At 36.2% G+C, this 19,232-nt stretch overlaps 3 protein-coding genes across 3 annotated transcripts; 2 read left to right on the forward strand and 1 right to left on the reverse strand.

Annotated features, from left to right (window-relative positions):
- Positions 1 to 5,593: 5,593 nt before the first annotated feature.
- On the reverse strand, positions 5,594 to 9,889 carry LOC110715075 (protein FAR-RED IMPAIRED RESPONSE 1-like). Its single transcript, XM_021893651.1, has 4 exons — positions 9,533 to 9,889; positions 7,713 to 8,988; positions 6,457 to 7,509; positions 5,594 to 6,367 (listed from the first exon to the last, which is right to left on the reverse strand). Exons 1-3 carry the CDS (start codon positions 9,683 to 9,685, stop codon positions 6,707 to 6,709), a joined length of 2,232 nt encoding a protein of 743 aa, XP_021749343.1. The 5' UTR covers positions 9,686 to 9,889; the 3' UTR covers positions 5,594 to 6,367; positions 6,457 to 6,706.
- A 1,622-nt stretch (positions 9,890 to 11,511) lies between these two features.
- Positions 11,512 to 16,601, forward strand: LOC110715063 (pyruvate decarboxylase 1). Its single transcript, XM_021893639.1, has 7 exons — positions 11,512 to 12,231; positions 13,272 to 13,435; positions 13,550 to 14,111; positions 14,315 to 14,403; positions 15,422 to 15,539; positions 15,716 to 15,904; positions 16,221 to 16,601. Exons 1-7 carry the CDS (start codon positions 11,788 to 11,790, stop codon positions 16,389 to 16,391), a joined length of 1,737 nt encoding a protein of 578 aa, XP_021749331.1. The 5' UTR covers positions 11,512 to 11,787; the 3' UTR covers positions 16,392 to 16,601.
- A 1,566-nt stretch (positions 16,602 to 18,167) lies between these two features.
- LOC110715055 lies at positions 18,168 to 19,010 on the forward strand. Its single transcript, XM_021893628.1, has one exon. It carries the CDS (start codon positions 18,282 to 18,284, stop codon positions 18,717 to 18,719), a length of 438 nt encoding a protein of 145 aa, XP_021749320.1. The 5' UTR covers positions 18,168 to 18,281; the 3' UTR covers positions 18,720 to 19,010.
- Positions 19,011 to 19,232: the final 222 nt, after the last annotated feature.

Raw genomic sequence — 19,232 nt, forward strand, 5'->3', positions numbered from 1 at the left:
ATTTAGCTCAAATAAGTTGCATTTGTTTAATAACATCTTAACTGTGCTCTGAAAGGGCACTTGCAGGTGTATTTAGGTAATTGGGGGACATTTGAGTATTCTCGTATATGCTCTCTACAAATGTTGAATTGAATACGGTTTATAGCTAGTACATGATATATAAAATATATACGAGACTCAATCTTTAAATACTATAATAAAAGCTAACTTTAAATTGTATATTGAATTCAGTCTAATAATATACAATCGATTTAATTCTAATAGCGAGAGAGTGGTGTTTGATATCACAACCAAAAGGCTAAAGATTAGTCTAACAAGCTACATGGACGTAATCCTTAAACTTTTGTAAGCGATAAAAACCCTATTAAGGTGTATGGGGTGTTGGCCGACATTCTATTAAAAAAAACCACAAAATACAAAAAAAAAATTCTATTTTGTAAAATATACATCTTAGTGTAATTTATTGACCTTATTACCGAGTTAAAAAATAAAATTGATAGACTCCATGAACTATTTTCGAAATAATTTTGATTATAAAAAAAAAAACTATTTTCGAAATAATACTAGTATGACATTTATGTTTGTACTATATTAAGTAAAAAAGTTTACAAATCTTAGCTTAAACTAATTCTTTCTCATCATATATAAATTTGAAATTTTGAATATAATACAGTGACTGTAAAAAGCAAAACAAAAAATATATCGACCAATATCAGCGTGTGATTGCTATAAAGTCAATCTTTTTTGTCAAAAAAAAGTCAACCTTTGTAATTTGGGGCCTTGAGGCAAACCACTAGTCAAAGTTTTGCGTTTAATTTTTTTTTCCTAAAATACTAAATTATTGAGGTTTTAAGGCGTAAACTCATTATTTAAGTCTTTTAATTCCCAAAAGTCTATTATAGCCCAAAAATGTCCAAGGAAGTAAGAAATTGTATTTGTGATGGGGTTGTCTTTTACAAAATGCAAACCTCCTACAACCTTAATATGATGGCTCATTTAAAATGTGCTTTCTTTACCACTAAATTAGCTTTACCCTTCTAATATAAGGCTATGCCTTGATGCCTTGAGCCCCCAAAAAAATTGTACTACCACTGAATATGTATTGTCTTATCTCTATTTTTTGCTTGCTCAGTTCAACTTACCAGTTGTCAGTTGCCCTCGTAAAAGAAAGAAACCCCTACACTCTTCTCTACTGTTCTGCTGTTCGGATTTTCTGGGATTTGGTCAAATGTATCTTAACTACATTAACTCTTTACTTCCTTTAATTTTCCCTTTCCCACATTTACTATAAAAATCTCATAGTGGAATTCTTATAACCTTCCCCATTCAATTTGCAGTTACTACTACTTATTCCTTCTCTCTTGAAAGCTCTGAACCCGTTGCTTGAAAAAAAAAAACCCCAAAAAGTACCAAAGCCATGACTAGCCCTGGAAATGATCCCACTTATGTAATGGGTGCTTGGGGAAGGTACGTACTTGAACACCCTACCGAGCCAGTGATAAACTTCAAGCCCTTCATCACCACAAACACCCCCGAACTTGATTTTAACTACACACCTTATTTTGATGATCACGAATCCTTTGCGGATAGTGTGAGAATTCATCCTAGGTTCCTGAGAGAGAAGCTGATCAATTCTCTTAACCTGAATACCACCACCTACATTCCTAACAGCTTGATGGAAGTGGCTGAGCAAAAACTCCGACCTATTTACTATCCAGACTTGTCAGATTTGCAAGGTTATCTCCACAAGGGGGTTGGCCCTTTCGCAAAATGGGTGTGTGAAAACTCCGTCACTGGAGATGACGAGTTCATCCCTAAGGATATTGTTCCAATCTTTGATTTAAAGCCTTTAGTTCAGCCCGACCAACTCCCGATCTACACGTTCCCTTTACAACGAAGGCACGTCTTCATAGGTGCATCAATCGCAGCTGTTCACATTATGGAGGTACAGAACAACCTCAAATCAATTCATTTGGATGTGCATTGTTGTATTACAGAGAAGAAGAAGGTGAAGTATTCTCGTGTATCACTCCACGGCTGTGAGACTGACGTTGAAACAACTCAACGTTACTTACCTCTTGGGTCCAATGTCATCGTTTGGAATGCTAGGAATGTCCACATGCCGTCATTTGTTGAGACTTTCTGTGAGTTGTTCTCTTTTTACGTCCCTGTTCTTGTGGTAGTCACTGAGGCTCGGTTCGACCAATCAACAGCGGATTACCTGAAGTTCCAGCTTCGGAGTGTCTACGACATTGAAGTGTTTGGAGGTAACAATGGGTATAGTGAGGTGCTGCTCATTTGGGATATGAAAGAATTGAACCCATGGGTGACTAAGAGAGGAGATTCGTACTTTGGGCATCAACTTGGTGTCGAGATTGAGGTAATTAGTCCTTCTTGGACAACACGTTCAAAACGCAACATGTACTAAAATTTCGTTACCAAAAAATTAAATGGGTGTCCAAGAATATTACTCACTACTTGATATTACTCTAGATTGTTAAATCCTAGTTAATTAGTCAAAAATTAGTTTATGATCTTATATATTCATTTTAGTGTTATATATTGTTTTTAATAGTATGTCTGTGGGAGGAACTTATGTTGGGTCATTAGCAAGTACACAGGGAAGAGGAACTTATGTTGGGTCTTAGTCTTGGTTAATTAAAGTGTATTACCTAACCATTTGGTGGTGTAATGTAGTCAACTAGTCAAGTACACAAGGAGGAAGGACCCCGACCCCACCATCGTCATATTCGCCATATTCCGGAGGTGATCCGACTGATGATCCCACAACCCATCACTGGAATGATCACCTTACCCCGTCACCGAAATCGGCCTCTTCTTCAAGCAGTGGTGACTATACTGGAGTAGGCCAAGATGACCCCACAATCCATGACTGGAATGACCACCTCACGCCTTGAAGATGCTGGGTTTCTTTGTGTTTATGGGTCTAGTGTTACCTATTCGGCTATTACGTACCAAGCTAATCGGGGTGTCTTTTTTTTCAGACTTTTGGGTTTTGCACCTGCTGTTATTATGTTGATGCTGTTAGTTTTAAGAACTCTGTTTCAAATGTTAAGACTTTGGTTAATGTATCTGTTGAGACTGTGTAGTATGTTAAGCCTTGATGTGGTCATACCCATTGGGGCTTAATTTATGATACTAAAATCATGTTGGTGTGTTGAAATAATTCCCTTTCTTAACTGGTGCTACTTTACTATTCGTAAGGCATGATATATAGTAGTACCCAAATAATTAATTTAGCTGTAATACTAGTACAATTAAGGGAAAATAATTTTACATTCCGAGTACATAAAAGGTTGTGAAGCAATTAAATTTTCACTAGTAACATAATTAAAATGAAAGCGACACGCACAATCGAGGATGATAAACGTTCTTGGATAAATCACTTTAATTTTAGCAACATTGTGATAATGGAAACAACAACAACAAGCTTTATAAGCTTCCACGCGATACGCTCCAAATTGTCAATTCTCTGACTAAGAACACCCATAGAAGTTCTGTTTCCGTGGCTGATGAAATCCACCTCACTTACCCATTGCCAAAATTGCAGTAGCGGCACTAGTAGTAAGGCCTGTGAGGGTTGGCCGCAGACATCGAAATTCGAAACTCCGCTAGAGACTGTCCTCCACAGTTGCAATTCTTAGCAGCAATCCAAATTACATTTGATTTTGGAGTTGAAAAATACCGTGCCCTATTTGAAGTTGAAGAACTTGAGTTAAAAGACATGTTAGAGGAATTATAAGAGTGAAATGAAGAGTAACTTTGTCCCCTTATATAGATCTCACAAGGCGGTAAATTGTGAATTTTTTGCCGCCAAGGTTACCCCACACATGCAGATATCTTAGCATCCCCATTTACAAAAAAGAGCTTCAATGTACCTATTGACAGTTGTACCCCAATTTTATTACAAACCTTTTTCAAGTAACTGACTCCATAATGTGTGGATTGAATTAGCATGTTGAAAACAGCAGTCGTACCCTTCTACACTTCAGTTGGATAATAATTCTTCCAGTGCTACTATTCTGTATCCCAGTTATATGTATTAATTCAACGGGAGTGAATGTACATCAATGAAAATGGAATGGAAAATGAGTGATTACTAACACAATCAACAAAAGGCCTTGTTATATCTCATGCAAGTAATCAAGATTAGTCCTAAAGTGAAGCACGTAATAAGTATTCGTGGTACAAAGAGCATTTTGTGCTCCCAACGGTAAAGGTATAGGACACTTGAATATAAATCGAAACAAGACTTTCTATGTAATTTGGCATACATATTTTGTGCAAGTAGGACAATGTGACGGATTAGGTGTACAAGTAAGTTTTGAAATAGTTTTGACCTGAGTACAGAATGTGTTCAGAAACTAAGAACACTATAATACTACAACATTCATCAAGTATTCTTAGAAAACACCTTCTTTCGATACTCTACTCTTCATAGTTAAACCCTAGGATTTTGAAGTCGAACCCTAAAGAGTATTAGTACCACTTTCAAAAATGTACACAGCGTAGTATTTCACTACCCAGATAAATTATTTTTAATCCCAGTGGATAAATTATAATTCAGCAAAACTTCAGTCCAACCCTAGGACCCTTCAATCCAACCCTTGTAATAGACAGTTACATACATACGTACGTCATGTAGAGTAGTTCAAATGTGACATAAACCATTACTTGTGTTATGATTGTTATTTCTAAGCGTTACAGCACAACCCTGATCAGTTTCAGTGTTACAATATTACTATTAGTAGTACTACTATAAATCCAAGTGATAATCCCTACTTGTTGATCGTGGAATATGAAATGGATCATGATATCAATAAAGGGTCATGCAACACATCATTGGTAGTCAAATATCAATAAAAGGTTAAGTACAAGCGGGTTAAACAACAAATATTAATGACCCCATCATACATAATACACGATACAATAACACTCGTTACAACACTGTCTTCACTAGAACAATATATGGCCCAACTATTTTGTGCACTTTGGTTAATGTGACGCGGTAATTGGTGGAAGTCAGTGTAGGAGTACTTTGGAAAAGAAATAAGAATGTAATAACCCAATTCTACGCTTCAAAACTAATACATTGAATTATGAGAGTTACCAAACACATTATTTGGTAACACTGTACTTGTTAGTTAAACCCTAGGAGTTTGAAGTCGAACCCTACACGGAATCAGTTAGTCTTTTTATAATAGTGATTAGTGCACCATTGTAATATCCCAGTTACATTTTATTAAATCCCAATGAAAAATAAATATTTTCAGTCATACGTCCAAAGAATAGTTATGACATTACCTTAGTCGAACCCTAGGACATGTCAGTGTGAGGAATTGACTTGTTAATGGTAACTTAGCAAGAAGTGTTATGGGTAACTGTTACAATAATGGCTTCAACTAGATAACTCACGAGTAGCACTGTGTAATCATTTTGAGGTCCAGCGCAAGTCATAATTCATTAAAACTTGCATGCATAATGAAATTTTGTTAAAATTACATGCTGATGCACTGATTCATAATCTAATCCAGCGGCAATCTTAAATGTATAAGTACATGTCCCCCATATCATTATATTTCCAAGTCTATGGTCAGATATATATATCTATTTGTGACAAATTAGGAAACTCAAATATAATGTAGAACAAATAATACTTGAAATTAAAACGGTTTTTTACTTTACCTACATCAAAGTAAATATATTGGCTATATTTAGGATCAGTGTCTTGATCTTTACAAAAAATCCCCCAACAAATAGGACATGTAACCTCTTGCAAAATATTAAGAGACTTACAATAAATGTATTCTTTACAAAAAATTTACCATGTTAACACCGTTAAATCACCTGTCCTAAAGAGTTAAAAGTCAGGAATTATGTTTTTAGTTCATCAGTTAAGCTTCCAAAAACGGTGAGCGTATAATATTTAGTTCACCAATTAGTCCTCAAAAATTTCTTGAAACACGAAAGGTGCAGTCTTGTCCAGCTACTGCTGCTGCTGAGTAGTAGGGTGTACCGATGCATGAGGTGGAGTTATGTAGCGTATATTACCATGGGTGGACATCGGAGCCTTTGGAGCAATAGGTCTGAACATAGGCCTGCCACCAGCTGTGGAATATGCTGTAGAACGAGGAGTGTGAGGGGAATGGGGAGATGCTGCCAAAACACCAAATGGATACATTGGCCTGTACTGTGTATACTGATAAGGAATGAAACCAGCCTTATACATTGCCTGAAGATCACTTTCAGAGCCTCCAGAAACACCAGTGAAGTACCCAATAGAACCATCACCATCAACCATCTGTATCCCGTCGACAGATTGGGGGCTGTAGGGGAAAAAATAACCCTGCACCACAAAATACATATATAGATGAAATAGGTATGCTAAACTTAAAACATGTTTTAAATTAGCCGATGAAATGGGATAATGAAAACCTGGTTGCTGGAGGGAGTGCTACATTGTTGTTGTTGAGCCTTTTTTTGGCTACAACTCTTTCGATTAGTGTTACCCTTCTTTGCTTTCTCAATACACGATGGGAATCTCACATCTGTTGTGCGGTGAGGCGGCTTTTTAGGAATAGGAGGATCTTTGGGTATCTCAGAGCAACTTCCTTGCCTCTGCGTGGATGGAGTAACAGGTGTTCCTTTTTCTTTTTCCAAAGAACCATTCTTGTCACCCTTTTTGTTAAATCATGTCAACCATCTCCTCCACTTGAATCTCAAGTAACTGAAGCGTATCAAGAACAAGTTTTGTTGTTTCTTTACAGAAGGACGACTTAGAGCAAAGAGAACCAAACTTCACCATCATCTTGTCAAACCTACAAACCTCCTCTGTCTTACTCGGATCATGATAACCAACCTTCACACGGGTATACGGCCGTATCACATCTTTCCTCCAACGCTTCAAGATGAACTTGACTGGAATACCCACATGATCATGCAACTCATACACCTTAATTATGTGACGACATATAATCCCATGACATTCAAAATACTTACACTCACACCAAGCATCCTTACTACCAATGTCAAGAGTAACCACGTACCTTCGCTTACGCTTGGAGGGTATCTCTTTCTTAGAGTTTTGGGGCTTGTACCAAACTCTATCCTCGACAACATGCTCAACAACATGATCAGAAACCTGTCTTCTGTCAATCCCGTTGACATACATCGTACGAGTGCATTCACGCTGAACTTCTTTGAATTTGGCATCCGTGTAAATCTTCTGGAAGAAAAGCTCAGCAGGAAAATCGGTGCAGGCCTTCCTCACATACCTGGCATTGTTGTCGTCAGTCTTCTTTTCTGTTTTTGCTCTAACCGAGAACGCTTCTTCATACCTCTCCACAAATTCATGTAACAACGTGTGTTTGCTCAAATAGCCATCAAAAAAGCTATGAATACTTTCGACCCTCTGCGTGGTTTTCATCCCGGCCCAAAACAAGTGTTTCACATATGCTGGAACCCACATAGCCCTTTCTTCATACAAGCCTAACATGGTAGCCACACAACCACTCATTAAAAAACAAGGAACAGGATCAACATCAATCACTTATAGACTACTACATATATCACCAGAATAGATGTGAGCAGCAACTATCAATACAACACAGCAGCAAAACACAACAGACAACAAAGAACAACATAAATAATCTGCAAGAAAAAAAGGAAACAAGATCTGTTTAACACCATACCTGCCAGCCACTCATCATCATCAGCTTCATACTTCTTAATAACCTCCGGCCAACGTTGTTCGAATTCCTCACAGTCAAGGCTGTTATATACGGCTTGGTGCAGTCCGTCCTTCAACTCAGGATAGTAGATGCGCTTGCCTAACTTCTGAGCAAACTTGTTGAGAATGTGCCATATACACCATCTATGCGTCGTACCCTTCATAACCGCCTTCAAAGCCTTCCGCATTGCCGGATCTTGGTCCGTTAGAATCCCAATAGGAGCTTTGTCACCCATGCATCTAAGCCAACTTGAAAATACCCATTCAAAAGTCTCCGTTGTCTCACGACTAACAAGAGCACAACCAAGCAGAACGGTCTGCCCATGGTGGTTGACACCCACAAAGTTACAAAAAGGGAGCTTGTATTCATTAGTCAAATAGGTAGAGTCAAACACAACAACGTCACCAAACTCCTCGTACGCCGCTCTACTCCTAGCATCAACCCATAGCACATCTTTCAAGCGACCTTCATCATCAATTCGATATGTATGAAAGAACTTATCATTGTCCTCCGACATCTTCTTAAAGTAGTCAAACATAACTTTTGCATCACCTTGTTCAAACACAACTTTCCTCTGCTTTGCAACTTCATCATGTAAGTCCTTCTGCTCAAACGGCATATCCTCCAGCCCATTCCTCTGCCTTGCCATATTTCTATATATATTAGCCACAGGAACCCCAGCCTTCCGTTCAACAGACAGCTGCCGCACAAGGTGAGGGTTATCCACCAAAAATTTCTTCCGAAACCTACTTATGTTTTTTGATTTCCCAAGAGTTGGCTTATGCCCAACATGTGTCAGATGCACCTTATCAATAACCCACTGCCCTGACTTATTCACCTTAGCATATAAAGTCACCGTACAATCACATTTCTTCGACTTGCGTTTAGGACACATGTCTTCATCTTCACTGATATGAGCATCAGAAACCAGCCTGGGTTCAGGCTTTTTCCTCTTTCTCACGGGCCTACCATAGCATTCACAAGTCCACCTACAATTACACTTATCACCTTTCCCAGACTTAGCCCCACTAGTCCTTACAACACCAAACCCCTGTTGCTGGCCATAATTACGAAAGTACTCATCAACCTCTAGCATTGAACCAAACAACATTCCAACAGAAGGAGGCGGCAGAGGTACATCCACCTCCAATTCCACAGGCTCTTCAATTTCGACACTAAGTAACACATTGCTCTTACCTTTCTTTGGAGTCCTATAAGACTCCTCCCCAACAACAACCTACACCACACAATTCACACCCCTTATCAAATCACTAAACTTTGCCCAATTAACCAATTTTTGAGCTGATTTACCGCTATACTACAGAAACAAATTTAACAGCAACACTTTATATGCTAAGGTGAATAATTCAGGGTAGTGGGTTAGACACTTAGACACATCTCAATAAGCTGGATATTATATACAACACTGTCCAATAACACATAGAAATACACCAACACTTGAATTATATTTATATAGATATCTGAAAATGAGTAATAATTCAAGAGCAGCTAATTTACATAATTTCGATCAAAATGGCAAAAATTCAAATTTAAACATTTATTCCTTAAACCCATTACCCATTTTACAGAATTTCAGTCAACTAAAAGGCAAAAATTACATTTTAAACCTACAATCCTTACACCCATTTCACATAATTTCAATCAACTAAACCAATTCACATAATTTCAATCAACTACAAGGCAAAAATTGAAATTTAAACCGTTACTGCTTACACCCTACCAATTGCAAAACCCTTTTTTCAAACAATTATCTCGAATACCTGATTTAACAAGGCGTCTAACGCTGCAGCGCAAAAATCATCGTCCTGATCATCAACAACTGCGGCATATTCGACGACTTCATCACCAACCCTAACTCCAAACTCACCACCTTCGTACTTTTCAAGGTCCTCAGTTGTTTCCAGATACTCCATAAGACAAATGCTACCTCTTCCAATTCATTAAATTATATGAAGAACTTCGTCCACCGGAAATTATGGCAGGTTCCCCGAAATTGAGGAACCTTGCCTCTTGTTGCGAAATTGGGGACGACGAGTAAGACGAGAATTTCTGTGAGGATAATGACAAGTTTTGGTGGGGCTTGCAATATTTGTTTATTCCACCAAGTGTCCCCACCCCGTTACATTTTTTACTGTACAATTATATTTTCCCTCCAAATTCCATACCCGTTACAACAAAAGTTGCATTTTATTTACAAGAATGCCATGTTATGTATTTCTATATACATAACTGACCTCCTCTAGTACTTCCTCCATGAGTAATCACTAATCTATCTTTGTTTTACTCAAAAACATTATTTAATGTTTTGTATTTCTCATTGCATTATCTAATTATTGTTATTTGTCTTATTCTTTCTTCTTAACTCCCGTATAAATTTCCAAAGGGAAATGTAATTTAGGGACGGAGAGAGTACCAGATAATCTTTAACTACGTAGTAAGAAACAAGACTTGCATAGTAATAATATTTAAATCATATTAAATCACTTTGCTTTCACAAATCACATTGGATCACTTTGTTTATATTAACGAAATTTAAATTTTTTTACTTTAATTTATCATAGTTGCTCTCTATACAAATTGGGTTTAATTTTAACAACTCTCCATTTATAAAAAACATAAATTTCAATTTTTGACAACTTTACAGCTTGTAAGCCATAAAGCCAGAGAAGAATTAAAATCCACACACACTCATTCTTGACAAGTCTACTAAAGAAACTATATTATTACCCTTTTTTTTTAGGAACCCATTTCATTTCATTTGTAATAATTAGATATTTATTACTCCCTCCGTTTTTAAATACTTGCTCCACTTTTCTTTTTCGGCCGTTTTTAAATACTTACTCCATTTCCTTATTTATAAAGCTTTTACAATATATAATTAATTTCTCTCACCAAGTGGACCCAACATTATAAATTTCATATTTTCTCTCCTTCAATTCTCGGATGATTTACGAAAGTATGGTTATATTAAAATTTATTTACACTTTTGCGTCGGAATAAAACTTAATTACGAAATTACTGTCCACGTAGGCTCGGATAAGTTTTTATTTTATTTTTTTATTTTTCAAAGTAAAACCGCTACCTCAAGTAGCGGTTTATGTACTAAAACCGCTACTTCAAGTAGCGGTTTTACCCTTCATAAATTGATTAAATGTATTTTACTTAGAGTACTAATGACAAACCGCTACCTCAAGTAGCGGTTTTAGACTATAACCGCTACTTAAGGTAGCGGTTTGTCTCTAAAGAAAAAATTACCCCCAAATGTATCTCCAAGCCTACATGGACTATATTTTCGTAAATAAGTTTCATTCCAATGCAAAACCGTAAATAAGTTTTTTAAAAGCTATATTTTTGTAAATCATCCTCAATTCTCCCCACTACTTTTGGCTTTTTACAAGTTTTTATTCTTTCACCAACCTCACTAGCTCCATATTTTATTACTTTCTTCAATTTCTCCTAAAACTCCGCACATGGAGAAATGGAGCAAGTATTTAAAAACGGAGATAGTATTTATATTTTATGTCAAATTGTTGTAAATAATACTACCTCTACTTCACATTACTCGCAACAAATGAATATTTATATCTCATAAATAATACTCGAGTAATGCAAAGCAAAGGTAGTATTATTTTAAGAAAGAATCTACTTCCCCAAGAAAAAGACAGAAAAATCAAAATTGATCACCGTATATTTCAGAACTACAAACGGTGGACCGTTTTTAATTTCAACAACACCCAAACTTGTCAAATCCTTGATTCCTAGGAATCCACAATTTCCCCTGTTTTTCCATCATTTCCCTTTTTCTTTATTCCCAAAAACAGAGTCTAGTTTCCTGTTTCCGCCGCCTACATAAAACCAAACCGAACCCACTTTATCCCCTTCTTTTCATTATTAATTAATCAAATACCCCCAATTTAGCCCACTGATTATTCTCCAAGTGCCTAATTATATAACCTTCCACTCTTCCAAACTCTAAAACACCATTCCCTTCATTCCCTTAAACTTATTTTAATCAATGAATAACGGAGCCTTACCAATCAAACCCCTCCAACCTGGTGCAGGTACACTAGGCCGGCACCTCGGTCGCCGGCTAGTTCAAATAGGCGTAAGAGACGTCTTCTCGGTTCCCGGCGATTTCAACTTAACCTTATTAGATCATCTAGTTGATGAGCCGGAGCTGAACTTGATCGGTTGCTGCAATGAGCTGAACGCAGGGTATGCTGCTGATGGGTATGCGCGAGCGAAAGGTGTTGGCGCGTGTGTTGTCACGTTCACTGTTGGCGGGCTTAGTGTGCTTAATGCTATTGCTGGAGCTAATAGTGAGAATTTACCTGTCATTTGTATTGTTGGTGGACCCAATTCTAATGATTATGGGACTAATAGGATTTTGCATCATACTATTGGGTTGCCTGATTTTACTCAGGAATTGCGTTGCTTTCAGACTGTCACTTGTTTTCAGGTATATATTCCCTTCATTTTATTACCTTTTTCATGACTTCATTTTTTCTAGTAGTAATTATGAAAGCGTCAAATAAATATATGCAGTATTTCTAAAAATGGTATGATAAAGAATTTAGGAGAAGTCCAAAGAAATGGGTGCTATATGTTTTGAAACAGAAAGTATAGTAAGATTGTTGATATTATGTATGCTGTATGCATAAAATACCAGTAATTGGTTTCCATTTTCTAACTTCTCATCACTTTTACTAGGGGCGCAACCAACAAAGTGTTGGCTCACTTGGCAAGTTTCTTACCTCAGATCTTAAAGGATTGGGGTTTGAATCTTACCTAGTGAGAGTGCTTGGGTGTAGGGATTCCCTTACCCTCCCCTCTACCCCCAAGTGCTTAGTCGGTAAATATTGGACTGAAAATTGTCAAGGCCCTCTTTACCAATTATAAAAATTGAAAATTACTAGTCGTTATTTTGTTAATCCCTCATTCTCTATCTCTCAATCTCATTTTAAAGAAAAAATACTCACATGTATGGTTTTTATTTTCACATTTTCTTGGTTTGCGTAGCTACATCCGACATGACTACATCAACTAATTATATTTTTATTTTCTCAAGAAAACGAAAGAGTATATTTTTCTAATTATATAAATAAATAAGTAAATGGTGCATTAATTATTGCTTCGTATATCATTGTGAGATATACATGTAGTACTAATTAGACATGTACTCAGTACTCTAACGGTCATTAAAGCTATTTTTAGGATTATAATGACATTTTATTGGGTACCACTGTGTTAATGGTACATAAGATATTATACCACAATGACATATAATTAGTACCTATGAATACATAGAGTATTTTGTTGTTAAGGTACTTGAAAAATGTTTGGGTAAGTTTAACCAACTCAAAGTCACACAATATGCATTTTTTTACGAAATTATTGGACAAGGGATCAACATGTTACCTACTTGCTGCATTTTTTGGTTTGGGAGTGCTCTGTTGCTCATGTTTGATGTATAATGTGTTGATCATATAAACACAATAGGCGGTGGTGAACAACTTGGATGATGCACATGAGCTGATAGACACCGCAATTTCAACTGCTTTAAAGGAAAGCAAGCCAGTTTACATTAGCATAGGCTGTAATCTGCCTGGAATTCCTCATCCGACTTTTGCTAGGGATCCTGTTCCATACTTCCTTGCACCACAGTATGCATTTTAAATTTTTAATAATTATTTTATTACTTGTATATATTAGATAAAACTAGAACACGTAAATTCTATGTTCTGCTTCTGGTTTATGACACTGAGTTTGCAATGCAGTAAGAGCAATCAGTTAGGCTTGGAAGCTGCTGTGGAAGCAACAGCCGAGTTTCTAAACAAGGCCGTGAAACCTGTCATCATTGGCGGACCCAAACTTAGGGTGGCAAAGGCGCAAAAGGCATTTGTAGAACTTGCAGATGCATGTGGTTACCCTATAGCAGTCATGCCATCAGGTAAAGGGCTGGTGCCTGAACACCATCCCCACTTTATCGGCACATACTGGGGTGCTGTCAGTACTAACTATGTTGGTGAAGTGGTCGAATCAGCTGATGCTTATGTTTTCGTGGGTCCTATTTTTAATGATTATAGTTCAGTTGGGTATTCCCTGCTGATCAAGAAAGAAAAAATGATCTTAGTGCAGCCTAACCGCGTGACTATTGCTAATGGTCCCTCATATGGATGGGTTTTCATGGATGACTTCTTAAGTGCATTGGCAAAAAAACTTAAGAGAAACACCACAGCAATAGAAAATTATCGACGGATATATACCCCTCCAGGCATGCCTCTAAAGTGTGGGAAGGATGAACCTCTCAAAGTCAATGTTCTCTTCAAGCATATACAGGCAAGCCATATTCTTTAATTTATTCACACAACAATTATTGCATTCATGGTGTTTTTCAATTTATGCACACAACATTCATTGCCTTTAATGGACTATAAGTTCAATTCTTTTTTGCATGCTTTTCTATATTCTTGATGGACAATAAGTCTATAAGTTCAATTTCATTCAATTGTTATTTGACATTGGAATGGGTATGAAAACAGGCTATGATTGATGGGAATACTGCACTGATTGCGGAAACAGGAGACTCATGGTTCAATTGTCAAAAGCTCCGGCTTCCAGAAGGATGTGGGTAAGTCGAAGCAACTGGAATACATTAACAGTGTGTTTGGATAGAAGGAAATGGAAGGAAAAGAAGGGGAGGGAAATGGAGAGATATGATATCTTTCATTTGGATAACAAATGAGGAAGTAAGGGAATTGAAGGGGAGAAAAATGGAGGGATTAAATTGTATGAAAATGATCCCTCTAACAATGGAGAGATTTGGAAGGAAAACTCATCCTTTTTCTCTCCCCTCCTCTTCCCTCCCCTCCTCTTCTCCTCCCTCCCCTTCTTTTCCTTCCCTTTTCTTTATACAAACAATCTGTAAGTCTTTATTGAAACTATTTCTGCAACTTTTATGCATTTCATGTGTACAAAAATGAATTGGATCCCATTGTGACATACGTAAGTACATACCATGGTGTACAACAGTACAAGTCATTCATGATGATTTATTTCCGGCCAATGGGTTTGGGCTAGAAAGTACTACATGAAAGCATATACAAGCATTTTGTGGTTATGAATGTTGGCTGTTGGTGATATGGTAGACCTTATTAATGAACCTTTTCCCTTCAAGGTTCTTTCCTTTTTATCGAAAGTGTTTAATGACTTCTAGGCCCTGTTTGGTTTGATGTAAAATGTTTTCATGGAAAATGAATTTTCCATTTTTTCCCATTTTCCTTTGTTTGGTTTGTTAAGGAGTGGAAAACAATTTTTCAAGGGTGGAAAATTTCATCCTTAATGATGGAAAACATTTTCCTTCCAAAAATAAGGGAAGCCACATTTTCCTCTCTCCTCCTTACCTCTTTTTTACTTCCCTCTCATTCATCCTTACATTTCCACTCTTATTTTTTATTTTTCTTGGACTTTTCTTGTATGCAACCAAACAAAGGAAAACTAATTTGCAATTGTGTTTTTCCTTGAAAATATGTTTTCCATGAAAACAAATTTTCCATTGAAAATGTTTTACATTAAACCAAACGGGGCCCTAAAGTCTGATCATGTATTACTCATGCCTGAAACTGTGGATGTGTGTTCAATATATACAGGTTTGAATTTCAGATGCAATATGGGTCTATCGGTTGGTCTGTTGGTGCTACATTGGGATATGCTCAAGCTGCCAAAGACAAGCGAGTTGTTGCTTTCATAGGTGATGGGAGTTTTCAGGTCAGCTGTTAATGAAAACTTACAACTTTTGCAAATGTAACTTCTTTTTGAATCTCATGCTCAGTTCAGCGTATTGAGGCTGCTATTCAGTCTGCCATCCTAACAATTTACAGTTATTATGTTTGGTGAAATACGATACAAAGTGGAAAACTGACAGTTTCTTTTTATCTTATTAGGTCACTGCTCAAGATGTTTCAACAATGATTCGGTGTGGACAAAAGACGATAATATTTCTCATCAACAATGGCGGATATACAATTGAAGTCGAGATTCATGATGGCCCCTACAATGTGATTAAGAACTGGAACTATACAGGATTTATTAAGGCTATCCATAACGGTCAAGGAAATTGTTGGACTGCAAAGGTAATTTACCACTTATATAGACTTATTTGAATTCTGCAACTCATTCTAGTTATATTTTCTTAGACTTATATGGTAGATGCATGTTTTCACTCGTGTTCATTAGCTCAACTGAGACCTTAATGCGTAAGATCAATTCAGTTTTTTGGCCACTTAAAGAGATGTAGAATCATGTGTAGTTTTAAAAGCAATCGATCAATATTTGGTGCATAATTTCTCAATTATCAAACGGCTGATAACAAAAATGTGGCTTAGCAAATGATTTAAGAAATTCTTCATCTTGTCAAGTGTTAATTTTAATTTGTTGTTGTGAATGCAGGTCCAAACAGAGGAACAACTGATTGATGCAATAGCAGCTGCCACGGGTGAATATAAAGACTCTCTTTGTTTTATCGAAATCCTTGTGCACAAAGACGATACCAGCAAAGAACTGTTGGAATGGGGATCTCGCGTTGCCTCTGCCAACAGTCGGCCTCCAAATCCTCAGTAGTGCTTGATTTTGTAGTCCTTTCATCAAGCTTATCAACTGTTGTAGCTAATCTGTGGTGGCTTTAAATAAAGGCTGTACTAAACAATGACAGATTTTGTTATGGTTTGTATGTAAATAAATGTTTTCGTCTTGTTATATATGTATATTGTTGATTGACTGATCAATAATCTACAATCTAAGAGGATAAATAAATTGTTGGTCCTAGTTTAATGCTTTGTTCTTTTGAGCTTAAACAGATTAGCCCAACTTTGATAGTTTGATTCAAAATGAACTACCCTACTCTACTTGACATGAAAATAAACAAAAAACATACTCAACTATGGCCCAACTCCAATAAACCCGCATTCATTAGTCATTACCCAATTCATATAATTCAATTCAGACTTAAATTATAAACTCTATTTTGTCATCTTACAAATCAACCTAAGGGCCTGTTCACATATACTGAATTGAACTGAACTGAACTGAACTGATTAGAGCTGAACTGAACTGAACTGAACTGAACTGAATATTTTATGAGAGAGGGAAATTAAGAGTTGAACTGAACTGAAGTGATTAGAGCTGAACTGAACTGAAATTAAGTAAATGTGAACAGGCCCTAAGTAGGGGTGTAAATGGACCAAGTCCATCAATAAACTACTCATGTTCGGTTGAAGCTCGTTCATGTACGTTTATTTAATAAATGAGCCGAGCTTGAAAAAGTTTTGAAACTCGTTTAATAAAGGAGCTTGAACACAAACATATATAGATATGCTCGTTCAGATAAGTTCATGAACCACTCGTTTAGTTATGTTCATGAACTACTCATTTATTTATGTTCATGAATTATTGATTTATTTACTATTGTTAATTTAGTTATTAAATTTATAATTAAGATTCAATTATTATGGTAATTTTGAATTTTCAAATATCAAAAGTACAAAGCTCATTTATTGGAGAAGTTCGATTATTATTATTAAGTTCGTTCATGAAATGCTCGTTAAATAAACGAGTTGTTCACGAACCGTTCATGAAGATATAGTGTACTAAACGAACCTAGCTTGAACAGAAATTTGAGCTTGCTTAAAAACTCGGGATTGGGCTCGAACTCGCCTAACTTAAATGAACTTGAATATGAACAAGCTAATACTCGGCTCGACTCGGCTCATTTACGCCCCTAAACCTAAGGTCGTAAGACAACTTAAGTACTGAAAATGAACACAACAAAAATTGATAGAATTTTTTATCATTAAGTAACCTACTTAATAATCTACTCAAAATGTAAGATCGACACGTGCATCGTAATTCAACTTCTATCACCCGATTTAAGAAATTTACTTGGTTATCTTCACATCAAAACATTTATCATTTTATTATGATCTGAATTGACATTAACCAGTTAAAGTATGTATTAATCACACAATTATGATCCAAACCGAATTGACACAAACCAACCTTGATCTCGAGCAATTCGTTGCCCACCCTCTATAATGCATGATATTCATTCATAAATCATAATTCATACATCCATCAATTAAAAACAAGTTAGTAAATCAAGCAATTCCCAACAACTTTCCATGTGGGAGGGCAATCACACGTTCATACCCCATCTAAATTCCACATCCTCAAGAATCCTATTCCATCCTCCAAACTAACACCTTTAAACAACTAATAAATGCAACACTACCTCTTTACATATACACCAAGTCACCAACCAACTATACCCATCAAAAATTTAATTCTTTACCCATAAAAAATTTAATTTTTTCTTCATACTTAAACTCCTTTAGACTCTATATAAACCCTTTTAAACCCCATCATTCCTTATAACCCCATACCTTCCAATTATATTATTTTTAGCCTTGCGAGAAGACTGTCCTAACTTTAACATATTTTTACAAACTTCCAAAAATGTCGGCTCAGTTCATAGAAAAACACCGCGAAAACGCGGAAATATACACCGGTTCAGACCTATGCAAGCAAAAATCAAAAGAGCTTTTACTCGAAATCAACATGCCTAATGGTCTACTACCCATGGATGATATTGAGGAAGTCGGGTATAATCGTACGACCGGGTTCGTGTGGCTAACCCAAAAAAAACCGATCCAACACCGGTTCGAAAAGATCGGTAAACAAGTATCATATGATACTCATGTTACGGCCTTTGTTGAGAATCGTCGGATGAAGAAACTTCATGGAGTTAAAGCTAAGGAGCTCTTAATTTGGATCACTCTTAATGAAATTTATATTGATGATCCTAATTCTGGTAAAATTACCTTTGGTACCCCTACCGGTATTTCCCGCACTTACCCAATTTCTGCTTTTGAGGTGGAAGAAGAGAAGAAATGAAATGGTTTTTCAAGGGGTATATTTGGGATTTCACCTTGTTAAATGCCAACTCACTTTATTAAGCTTAATCTTGGAGATTTAGCTATGTTTTTAATTTGATCTTGCCCTACTAAACCATTATCTATGCCTTTAAGTTTATGATATGATGATTAAGTATAAGTTTACTTTCTCTACTAGTATTAAGTTGCGTGTTATAATATACCAAAGCGGAAGCTACTAATGCAAGTTTTACAATACTACTATTTATGTGATTATTATTTATATAATAAATGTATTCTCGGATTCTACATATGATAATTGTTGTTATAAGGCATTTTGTACTAAGTATATCATATGTTGTTCAAAGACATTTGATTAATTGACTCAAACTCTAAAGAAATGAATAATAAGAATTAAAGATCCAATAATAAGTAGCTAATGATATTGAGAATCAATTAAGTATATTTTCTTAAAGTCAAAAAATATTGTTCAATATTCATTATTCTTTACCCACTTGCGAAGTGTTGTGATCAA

Source organism: Chenopodium quinoa, unplaced genomic scaffold (assembly GCF_001683475.1).
Source record: "Chenopodium quinoa cultivar QQ74 unplaced genomic scaffold, ASM168347v1, whole genome shotgun sequence".
Classification (NCBI taxonomy): Eukaryota; Viridiplantae; Streptophyta; class Magnoliopsida; order Caryophyllales; family Amaranthaceae; genus Chenopodium; species Chenopodium quinoa.

Bases quoted from the DNA above. Each gene is read 5' to 3' on its own strand.
- LOC110715055 (XM_021893628.1), top strand. From the start codon at position 18,282: ATGTCGGCTCAGTTCATAGAAAAACACCGCGAAAACGCGGAAATATAC.
- LOC110715075 (XM_021893651.1), bottom strand. From the start codon at position 9,685: ATGGAGTATCTGGAAACAACTGAGGACCTTGAAAAGTACGAAGGTGGT. The intron at 8,989-9,532 runs GTATTCGAGATA...TGTGTGGTGTAG, and splicing joins TAGACGCCTTGTTAAATCAG to GTTGTTGTTGGGGAGGAGTC. The intron at 7,510-7,712 runs GTATGGTGTTAA...CTACCATGTTAG, and splicing joins TGATGATGAGTGGCTGGCAG to GCTTGTATGAAGAAAGGGCT.
- LOC110715063 (XM_021893639.1), top strand. From the start codon at position 11,788: ATGAATAACGGAGCCTTACCAATCAAACCCCTCCAACCTGGTGCAGGT. The intron at 15,540-15,715 runs GTCAGCTGTTAA...TTATCTTATTAG, and splicing joins TAGGTGATGGGAGTTTTCAG to GTCACTGCTCAAGATGTTTC. The intron at 15,905-16,220 runs GTAATTTACCAC...TTGTGAATGCAG, and splicing joins GAAATTGTTGGACTGCAAAG to GTCCAAACAGAGGAACAACT.